An 11298-nucleotide genomic window follows, 5' to 3' on the forward strand; every position below is an offset into this window, starting at 1 on the left:
TTTTTTTTGGATTATTGTTGTGATTTATTCAAAAGAAATTATTTCCGATAATAATTTTTAGTTTTTGGATTCATTTTGTCAAGAGAATCAATAATCCAAAAAAAATTAACGCAAAACAAAAAAATGCGAAAAAGATTTGAATAAACTTTATAGAAAAAGAGTAGGGGCTTAATTGATATGCAGTTATAAATCTTACGGGTGATAGTTGTAATTATCCAATCATTTTGACGGAAAGAGGCCACGGAGTTATCGGTAGGGACCTTTTAAACGCAAAATTGAAACGTTGGGGACCAATTTCGCGCAATTGATAGGTTGGGGACTAAAACGGAAGGCGAGTAATACTTTGAGAACCAAAAATGTCAATAAGCTAGAAAATAATGGGTTGATCTCAATCAACCAAATATGAATTTGCAGCTCCCATCATCAGTGCCATGGAAGTAAAACAATTCAACAATCAGAAATTCTGTAGAAGAAAGAAGTTGTAAATTGTCCATACGCCATGCTTAAAACAGCAAAGAACATAGCGTATGTTTGTAAATTGTCCATACGCCATGCTTAAAACAGCAAAGAACATAGCGTATGCAAACATAACAGATATGCATTAGTATACCCACCAAGGTCGAGAGACGTGCACAAGGGCTGAAGCCTGAACAAGACATTCCTGATGCAGAATTATGGAAAATCCTCAAGAAGTGAAAATTACTTCAAATCCTAAGGGACTTAGAGAGAGCAAGAAAATTAAGGGTTCAATATTCACAAATAGACGTGGAATCGGGCAATAGTCAATAGAACACATTAAGATTGTACATATACCAATACAAAACATGCACATCTGACATCTCCGTGGAAGAGGAGCTGATTCTCCTGTACCCAAAGAACAAAACATCTGAAAATTCGATATGGAAACACCAACGATATAAGTTACATAGTACAACACCAACACCAATACAAAACATGCACATCTCCGTGGAAGATGACCTGATTCTCCTGTACCCAAAGAACAAAACGTCTGGAAATTCGATATGGAAACACCAATGATATAAGTTACATAACCATTACACTGAGATACATATTTCCCAATTCTGATTACTTCGACATCAATACAGTGGCAGTTTTGGTTGATACAATCAAGAGGAAGCACGTGCACAAACAAAAAACTAAAAAGGATTCACACCAAAGCTTAACAAATTTTAGAAATGGGATCATTTCCAAGAACATTTCTGCTTATTGGTTACTGTATGGATGGATCACAAATGTAATCCTCGCATCCAACCTGTATTAGATCTCTTAACAAGGTCCCAACCACCACTGGAAATGAAGCAAACAAGATAACACTAACACATCAAATAAACAAACACTTGCCAAGTTCTTTAACTAGAAATCCCCTCTCAAAATCTCGTGGCGGTGCAAGCAAAGCTATAAACTATATAGGAACATGACAGCAATACCAGGATCTGAAATTCCGTCACGACTATTTATGCTGCAACTACCGGCAGAGCTGCTCAACTGCAGCAACAATCTGGGGTGGCTGAACCACTGTCCATTCCTCCAACGTTCCAGCATACGGCGTAGGCACGTCTTGTGATGACAAACACACAATTGGGGCGTCCAAATAATCGTTGAAATTCTCATTAATAGCTGCTGTCAAACTAGCTCCAATCCCACCTGTCCTCATGCACTCCTCAACAATCAGCACCCGATGTGTCTTTTTCACTGAATTCCCAATTGTGTAAAGATCAAATGGCTTTAGAGACCGAATATCAATAACTTCGGGATCATAACCCTTGTTCACCAAAGTCTTTGCAGCCTGCATCACATGATACCTCATCCTGGAGTAGGTTAAAATAGTGACATGCTCCCCAGGCCTTACCATCTCTGCTTCCTCAAGATTACACACATACTCTTCATCTGGAATCCTCTCTTTGAGATTATAAAGCAAAACATGCTCAAAAAGTATCACCGGGTTCTCGCTTCGTATTGCAGCTTTCATTAACCCCTTTGCATTATAAGGGGTTGAGCACGCCACCAATTGGATACCGGGGATCGATTGAAAATAAGACTCCAGGCGTTGTGAGTGCTCAGCCCCGAGCTGGCGGCCGACTCCACCAGGTCCCCTAATAACCACCGGTATTTTGAACTGGCCACCAGATGTGTAGTGGAGCATTCCACAGTTGTTGGATATCTGGTTGAAAGCGAGAAGGAGAAAACCCATATTCATTCCCTCGACAATTGGTCGTAGACCAGTCATGGCAGCTCCAATGGCCATGCCAGTGAAAGAATTCTCAGCAATGGGCGTGTCAAGAACCCTGAGATCGCCATACTTATCAGCCAGGCCTCTGGTCACCTTGTATGACCCTCCATAATGACCCACATCTTCACCCATTACACACACAGTGGCATCTCTTTCCATTTCTTCCTCTAGGCCTTCACGGAGGGCTTCATACAGTAAAAGCTCATGCCTGAAGATATAAGGTTAATAAATTGACTGTATCCTCAACTAACAAGCAATAGCAATAACAGAAATTAACGCAGAAACAAGGGTGTAGTTCATTGCTATTACTTTGGCTGTGTTTTAGCCATGTCCATGTATTAAGAGGAAAAACAAAGAATTTATAGCATTCGTCCTCAGTAGATTTAAACGTAAAGACAAATGCAGACAAAGGATACAGATTTGGTATTATACAATGCAGCATATACTCTAATAAAGATAGTAGAGCATTTACTCTTACAGGGATGCGGCACGCCGCATGTATGCTTACAATAGAGGTAGTAATGCACAAAAGGTAACTCCCAGATTAAGAGTCATCACATGTAGACAAACAATAACAACATAGGTAACTCCCAGATTAAGAGTCATCACATGTAGACAAACAATAACAACATGCGAGTGTGAAAGCACATTGTACCCGAAGTATGTGACCTGCAACAAACCCCTGAGGTAGCACATCCATGTCATTGTAGGGGGTTTTGATGAAATAAGTACCTCTTGGTTCTTACTCTTTTCTTCTTCTTTTTTATCAACAGAAATTTCACTCAAAAAAGTTTAGTGGCACGGACAAAGATTTCATCACAAATATTGAAAATAACCGAAATCACCATGTCCTAGATGTAAGCCTGATGCTCTATTAACACATTCTGCTAAGAAGACCGAAATCAAGTTCAGGGGTAGAGTCATTCAAAGGTAAGACGGTAGAGAACCCAAAAAATGGAAAGCTCAAACCACAAAAATACAATACAAGGCATTGCTATGTTTTTTGGATGGCCATCAAAGCAGGCTTAAGAACCAAAAGATAAGCTCATGAAGTGGGGTCTTCTCTCCTCCCCTATTTTTGCTCCCTATGCAATCAAGCTAATGAAACTCTCTCACATAGTCACATCTATTTGAAGTACCCTTTCTCTAGAGCAGTTTGGAAGCAAGTGTGTGCAATTTCTAAAGCCAACCATACCTGCGACACTAAAATTAATCGGATCACAAGGAAACTTTTCTGGGAAGACTTTTCCCACCATAAGTAGGAATTGCCAGAGCAGCTATGGTTTACTACATTTGGCTAGAAACGAATCGCAGGATTTTCCAAGGTGTCCGAAGACCAACTTCTACAGTCCTTTACAAGATCAGGAATGATGTTAGGATCAAAGGTTCCCATACGGATAATGTCAAGCCCTGTCCCATTATGCTTTTTGCCAATCTTGGCAGATTCCTATAAGATTCTCGCTAATTCTTTGTATTTGGAGGGTATGAAATTCTTGTTCTTGTATTTTTTTCTCTTTCAATGAATTTCTCAATTACCAAAATAGAAAAATATAGTACAAATTGTTATTTATCATGTGGCTGAGCTGTCTCAGGAAGCTCTGTGCAGAGGTTAGATTAAGCAGTGGCACTTTGTGGTCAATCCTATCTGTGTTGTCTGCAATCTTGCCACTGAAACAAATGATCACTTTACATTCAATATAGCTTCCTTGTACTTGGGCTACCCTTCTGAGAAACAAGCAAATTACTAGTTACGTTGGTTCTTGGAACAATAAATTGGACTGGGCTATTACTAGTGATGTGAGAGACAATCAGATCTTAGAAGAAGGTAGATAATTCATAGGCGAATTAGATGCTCTGTCTCTCTTGGAACATATCAACTAGATCCTGATGCCTCACAATCCATGGAGATCTCATGCCAAGAATATGGGAGTGGGGTGGATGACTGCTAAGTCTTTCTTTTCTGGTTATTTCCTGTTGTTTTACACTTACCTCAGTCGGGTACATAGTGGTGGTGTCTCCTGCAGGTGTTCACCCTTGGCTTGTTTATACTGTGTTGCAGGTTTTGCAAGACAAAACAAAAACCCAAGAACAGAAGGAAAAAATTTAACCAAGACTCCATCAACACCCTATGCGATTGCCAAGGACTTGGATGAAAAGAGGCATTCCAAACCCCACATTTTCTATTTTGTGGGGAGGGGAAGATCTATGCGGTACTGATTTATTTGGCCACTACAAATCCGCAAATAGCCACGCTAAGATTTCTTTTTGCCCAGTCATTTGTTCAACTATAGTATTCTTTTTGTGTTTTTAAATAACACCACAATATGCAGGGTTGATACTTATGAAATTTGCACATTTTAGATCATACCCAAGATTCTTATCGTCCTACCCGTTGAACTTACATTCTACAAAGAATAACAAATCAAGTGGTTAGATAAATGAATTATAACACAGACCTTCTTCTTTTTTGGAGATGTATTACAATAATTCTACGGAAATTCATTTTGAAAGGAGCCTACACTATTTCAGATGAATTTAGTGATACCGACACTGGAATCTTCAATTCATGATGTCGTTTGTTCATTATCTGCATAAATTCCCTCCGTCGCATTTTAAGTGTCCACATTTCTATTTTCGGAATCTACCGAGAATAACAAATCAAGTGGTTAAATAAATGAATTCTAACGCGGACCTTTTTTTGTGGAGATGGATTACAGTAATTCTACGGAAATTCATTTTGAAAGGAGCCCACACTATTTCAGATGAATTAAGTGATACCACCACTGTAATCTTCAATTCATGATGTCGTTTGTTCATTATCCACATAAATTCCCTCCGTCCCATTTTAAGTGTCCACATTTCTATTTTGGGATGTCCCAAAATAAGTGTCCACTTTCTAAAAATAACCATCAAAACATATCAAACTTCCAATTTTACCCCTAAAAAGTATCTTCCCTTCCTAATTGATTTGACAGTTTTTGATATTCATGCCATTTTTAAATTGACAATATCTTTCAATTTATAATATTTTTCATGATTTTGAAAACTTTGTATAATAAAACTAATTGAGACGAGATCTATAAACAAGATCCATGGTACATATTTTTTGAGATACGTATTGAAATATATAAGCTATTTAAATACATATAATTCACTTCACAATTTTTAAGATTAATTTTGGAAATTTAGAGTAACAATTTTTGACTTCTTAAAAAGATCAAATTACCGTAGAGGACGCTTAAATTGGGACGAATCCGGAGGGAGTAATAAACTCATTAAAGAGATAGTAAGAAAAGGAATACTAGGCTAGAATGAAAACACATTGAGCTAAACAGCAAGACATGACAAAAGTAGCATATGCACACACAAAATTGAGAAGGAAAAAAAATCTGAGCATACCCAGGTTTGGATGCCGCTGAAGCCGTCGAACTCTCAGCTTTTGTCTACAAAAATTTCGGAACTAATTAAATTCCAGCGTAAAAAGAACAATAAAACTTTGGGTGCACTATTTGGGTGTACACCAAATGCAGCACACCGGGTTGTGTGGAACCCATCTCGGGGTCCCAAACAAATGATATGAGGAGCTCAATTTATTTAGAATGTATTTTTAAGGATCCCTGTATAATAATTCAGCCTAAAAAAACCACTTCATGATTAGCCTTTACACAACGATTTACAAATGCTTGTAATCGACTTACTGCAACAGCATTGGCAATCAATGGCTCGGCTTTGCGACCTCTGGGACTCGAACCAGAGTACAACCTCCCATCAGATTTTACAGCGCAACAGATTGTCTTCCTCCCTGCGGAAACCAAAACCGATAAATCAGAACAAGAAACAAAAAAACCCCGAAATTGAAGCCGATTCATTTAGAATCAGTCAACCCAATACAGAACGGGAGCGAAATGAGACAACAAAATGCACCGAACCCGACAGGGATCTGAGATGTGAGAACTGAATCCGCTTCGAATCGAAGATAATTGTAGACGAGAGAGCTGTAGCTGCTCCGGTTGCTTGGAAAACCACGGCCATCGCGCCAAAAAGAAAAGGCTGTGATTGCAAATGGGTAATGTAGAGAGCGGGGATGAAGAAAGCTAGAGAGAGAGAGAGAGAGAGAGAGAGAGAGAGACGGTGAAGAGTTATATCTAGGGAGGAAAGGAGGTTGGGGGTTGTAGAGAGAGATTGGGCGGAGAGATTGAGGGAGATGCCGATGCGGCGATACAATTGAGAGGCTTCCCGTCAGAGAGAGAGCGAGAGAGAGAGCGCCAGTGCCACACAAGCCCCAACTTCGTTTTCATCGCCCAGGGTGGGTTTGTGCAACCGTTTCCTCACCGCGTGATTTTGTTGAACGAATGGAAACCTGCCACGTATTTGAAAAGGGGTAATTACTACAAGCTTTGTTCGTTTGTCATTTTAGTTTTGTTTTCCAATTATTACCCTACTTTTTTCTCCAATCATTATCCTATTTTTCCAATTATTACTTTCGCATCTCTCTCTATCTCTCTCTAATCATTACCCCTATCTTCAATCATTACTCTATTTCTCTTTCCACCAATTACCTAAACTAAACTAAACTCTCAACCAAATACAACCTTGTGATCTCCTACTCGTGTCGACGTTTTGAGTCGATGAGCTTATATTCATTGGTGTCGTCCGTGATTGGGATTGCTGAAATATAGTATGTGACTAGGCTCGGTTACAGGATATCATAGCTTGGCTGACCACCTCCCTTGATTACCAACCAACACCTCGTTAATGTCGTTTCAAGAGGCAAACTTGTGGGGAAAATTCAATATGTTCATAATCATACACAAACATTTATAAATGTATACACAATCAAAGTGGGCAGCACACAAACAAACATTTGAGGTATGTGGTGTGTGAGGGTCCACCCAATTTTGAGAACGTATGTAAGTACTTTTGTATGGTTACAGCATTGTTGGGGGAAATTATACCACTCGGTCCTCATTTTCAGTATTAACAAATATTCTTAATTTGTTCTTGACGGGTATTAATTATCAAAACATGTACTGGGCCGTCAATTTCCCTTATATTTTGGGAAAATGACGGCTAAGGACGTGTTTTGATAATTAATACCCATCAAGAACATTTTCAGCATTAACAAATGTTCTTAACTTGTTCTTGACAGGTATTAATTATCAAAACATTTACTGGGCCGTCATTTTCCCTTATATTTTTTCATCTTGTAATACTTTTTGGCTAATAATTATGTTACTCTCCTATTTGTTAACACCACTCCTCTTTTGTTTTTATTATGGTGAATTTACTGAAACACCTTTATACTTTATGATGCTAGGCTTTTTTTCATTTTCCAAAATACAGGGGTGTTTTAGTAAATTCACTCTAATAAAAAAATGAGAGTTTCATTAACAAATAGGGGAGTGACAAAATCAGCTGCCTAGCACTTTTATATAATACTAGTAAATGTACACGTGCGATGCACGTGAGTAATTTGTTATGACAATATTTTTGGAATGTACTCAAACATGAAAATTATATCAAATATTGTTTGTGAATATTTTCTTCATAGTCAGGCAAGTCATGTTAGTATTTGATATTTCATCGAGCATATACTTAGCTGTATTGTTCGACTGTTTATATCATTGAACAAAAAATGGAAGGAAATTAGTTAAAGAAGTCCTTTAGCTCTTTGGCATATCTCAATCCTCTATATCCCATGAAATCTGTATTCTTTTTTGCTCAAACCCAAATCTGAAATGACTATTCAAATAGTTTATCTTGTAGCCCTCAAGGCCTCACACTACATTGATAGGTATATGAATTGAATATATATTATTTTTTAATCAAAACTAAAAATGAATATTAGTGCAACGATGTTTTTTCTACAAGACCTTCGAGCACAGTCAAACCATCCTCATGGCCCAAAGAAGTGGGGTCTGATGGCATATGAATAACTTTATCCCTCCAAATAAAATTTCAGATAAAATTTCTACCGTACAAAGCTTTGCTACCCACTCTAGATAAAAAATTTATCATACAAAGCTTTGGTAACTGCGAGCAATGATATTTTACTTGGAAATGTGCACAAGCATGTGACAACACCATTGTCATATAAACTCTTGCCTTGCGTCTATGGTAACCTATCAAAATTAAGAAAAGACATACATCATATGTATCCGAAAAAAAGAATCTTCGATCTAAACAGAAATAGAGTGAAGTACAGGCCATTGTAAGCCGGATATGCAACATGTATCGAGTTAAGCCCTTTCCGAGAAAAGGTCTCCAAGATGCCTGCCAACAAGGTACATAACAAACTAAAAATTCATTAGAGTTATTACCGGTACGATCTCTGGTTTCAGCACGCATGACCAAATAGAGATCTTAATCTGCTCATGTAAATTACATATTCTTATGAATGTCTCTGAGTCTATGGTAAAAAATAATTTCACAACTTCAAATGAAAGATCACAAAACCAAAATAGTAGCAAGTGCTCAAGTCACTTATTTTCTTGTACGCAATTGTAAAAAAAAAAGGACGACAAAATAAACAAGCTCTTGAGGGGCAACACGAGTTATGTCAGCTTCTTACTTAGTTACAATTTCATTTGGTGGCTCTTGCAGGACTCTAATTTCTACAAGGCTTGTGCTTCGAGTTTAGGTAAGTTGTCAGCACATCCAGCAGCTTATCTGAGTATGTCGGTGATGGACCTTTTCAGCTTCAGTTCACAGTCATATATCAAAAATCTATACTTCTGAGTTGCATGACCATTCTTCGTGATTGGCTTGAGACTGTATTGCTGAGTTTAACTCCTTTGAATATACTCACAACGAAATGATAGAAAATTGAACTCCGTTTGGGGCATTTGTGAGTATACTCCAAAGGACACACCTCTCTGGGCAGGGAAAATGATTTGTTCAAGGCCCATCACCGAGATGTATACTCCAAAGGAGTGTCCTATAAATTTAGACATAATTTAGGCAGGGAAAATGGAGAGATTATTCCATGCCCCTGGGACATGGCCATGTGGTGCCCCAGGGGCTCTCTGCACCACACAAACATGTGGCCCGCACATAATTGTGTGGTGCAGAGAGCCCCTGGGGCACCACATGGCCATGCCCCAAGGGCATAGTATAATTTTTCGGGAAAATGAGAGGTGTGTTCTTTGTTCTGTTGCAATCATTTGTCCTTTGGAGTATTCTTCAAGGCCCACGTCTATTTGTGAGTATTCTTCAAGGCCCCAAACACTTGCAATCATTTGTTCTGTTGTTTTGTATCATTTCGTTGCAGCCCTTGTATTGTGTGTCGGTTGGGAAGAGATGTAGGATAAGATAGGTATTAATTGCAAGTGTTTGGGGCATTTGTGGAAAACAAAATGTAGAAAACACCTTCGTACATTTAAAAGATGTAGTATAGATTTTTAAAATCATCTAGAAGATTATCGATTACAAGATATTATCAATTAAAAAGTGGTACGAACTTTTAAAAAAAAAATTACATAATGGGTACTAATCTCATGTAAAAGATGTTTCTATTTGTTTTATTTGATTACTCATGTAAAGGGAAACTAAGTCATTTTATGGTCTCATTTAAAGATTTGAATTGTTAATTTTGTAAATCTTGATTTGTAAGTCACTTGTTAAAAAAACAAGTTTAATATGACATTTGTTAAAATTTGTTAAAAAATAGACGGTTAGACTACTCTTAAGACAAATTTGACTCGTTTAAATGGATTGTCAAACAAGACTGTAATATATTCTAATTTGCGTCACATGATTACACCCACCGCATATTGATGTGACATTGTACTACTTTGGATTTGATACGTATGCTATATCACAATGGTTAGGGTTATCTAAGTAAACTTTTATTGTATAAAATAAAATGATCTTCATTTTGCATAATTGGGGTGAAGTTGACCTAATAAATCAATAGTTTTGTAACCAAATATGTCAACTCGATTCTTGTGGAAATCATATACCAAGAAAATACATTGGATAGTACGCTTATTCATTGGATTAGGAAGTGGTGGAGTGATGGTGTAAGAGGTCATATGGGCCAACTGTTAATTAACACTATTAATTGTGGTGTGAATTTATATGAAAATTAACATTGTTAATTTAGACAAAAAATTAAGACTGTTAATTGTGGTGGTAGTGGTTGCGGCGACGGCGTGGTGGTGATTTTTGTGGTGGCAGCGTTGTGGTGATGGTGGAGTGATGGTGGTGGTTGTGGTGGCGGCATTATGGTGGTGGTGGCGCGTTGTGGTGGTGGTGACATGGTGGTGGCGGCGGCGTGGTGGTGGTGGAGAGGTGGTGGTGGCGGCGTGGTGGTGGTCATTGTGGTGGTGGGAGCGTTGTGGTGGTAATGGCGGCGGCGGCGGTAGTGGTGGCTGTGGTGGCAACTGCTGTGGTGGTGGCGTGGTGGTGGTGGCGGCGGTGAGGGGGGCGTGGTGGTGGTGGTCATGGTGGTGGCGTGATGGTGGTGGTGGTGGCAGCAGCAGTGGTGGTGGCGTGGTGGGGGGTGAGCTGCATTCATTTGAAATCCTAAATGATGGGCTTTGTTCATTTGTTGCTATTTAAAGTAGGGTAAAAAAGTAAAATTACCCTCACAGGACTTAGTGAGCATTGCACTTTTACCCCATAACATTTGGTGGGCTATGGAATCCAATATTAGAACCGACCCAGAATTAACTCTTATTGTGGGGCATGTGATTAGATTGTGAAGCCCATGGGCCACCAATAACTCTGTTTGTTTGCGTTTTCTGAGGTAGGGAATAATAGTACAGGCCCAAAAGAAAAAGTTTCGGCTAGTATTTCAATTGAGCGGTGACCAAATCACCCATGCTATATTAAGAACACTCCCCCCTCCCCAGTGATGGAGCCAGGATTCGGACGTGGGAGTGATACCATTTAATGAAAATCTAGTTACATATTGTGTGAAAAAATATGAGAAAGAAATTAAGTGTAAGGTCATATAATTAGGTTTTGTCGTGAATATTTTTTTTTGAAAAAGATTTATAGGCTTGCTTCAACTCTTATGGTATGTAAATACAAGAAACTACGGT

At 38.5% G+C, this 11298-nt stretch overlaps 1 protein-coding gene across 1 annotated transcript; it reads right to left on the reverse strand.

Annotated features, from left to right (window-relative positions):
• Positions 1-1016: 1016 nt before the first annotated feature.
• On the reverse strand, positions 1017-6592 carry LOC131312290 (pyruvate dehydrogenase E1 component subunit beta-3, chloroplastic-like). Its single transcript, XM_058339947.1, has 4 exons — positions 6181-6592; positions 5950-6053; positions 5651-5694; positions 1017-2459 (listed from the first exon to the last, which is right to left on the reverse strand). The coding sequence occupies exons 1-4, from the start codon at positions 6281-6283 to the stop codon at positions 1487-1489; spliced, it is 1224 nt and encodes a 407-aa protein (XP_058195930.1). The 5' UTR covers positions 6284-6592; the 3' UTR covers positions 1017-1486.
• Positions 6593-11298: the final 4706 nt, after the last annotated feature.

The sequence above is a fragment of the Rhododendron vialii genome, chromosome 13a (assembly GCF_030253575.1).
Source record: "Rhododendron vialii isolate Sample 1 chromosome 13a, ASM3025357v1".
Lineage (NCBI taxonomy): Eukaryota > Viridiplantae > Streptophyta > Magnoliopsida > Ericales > Ericaceae > Rhododendron > Rhododendron vialii.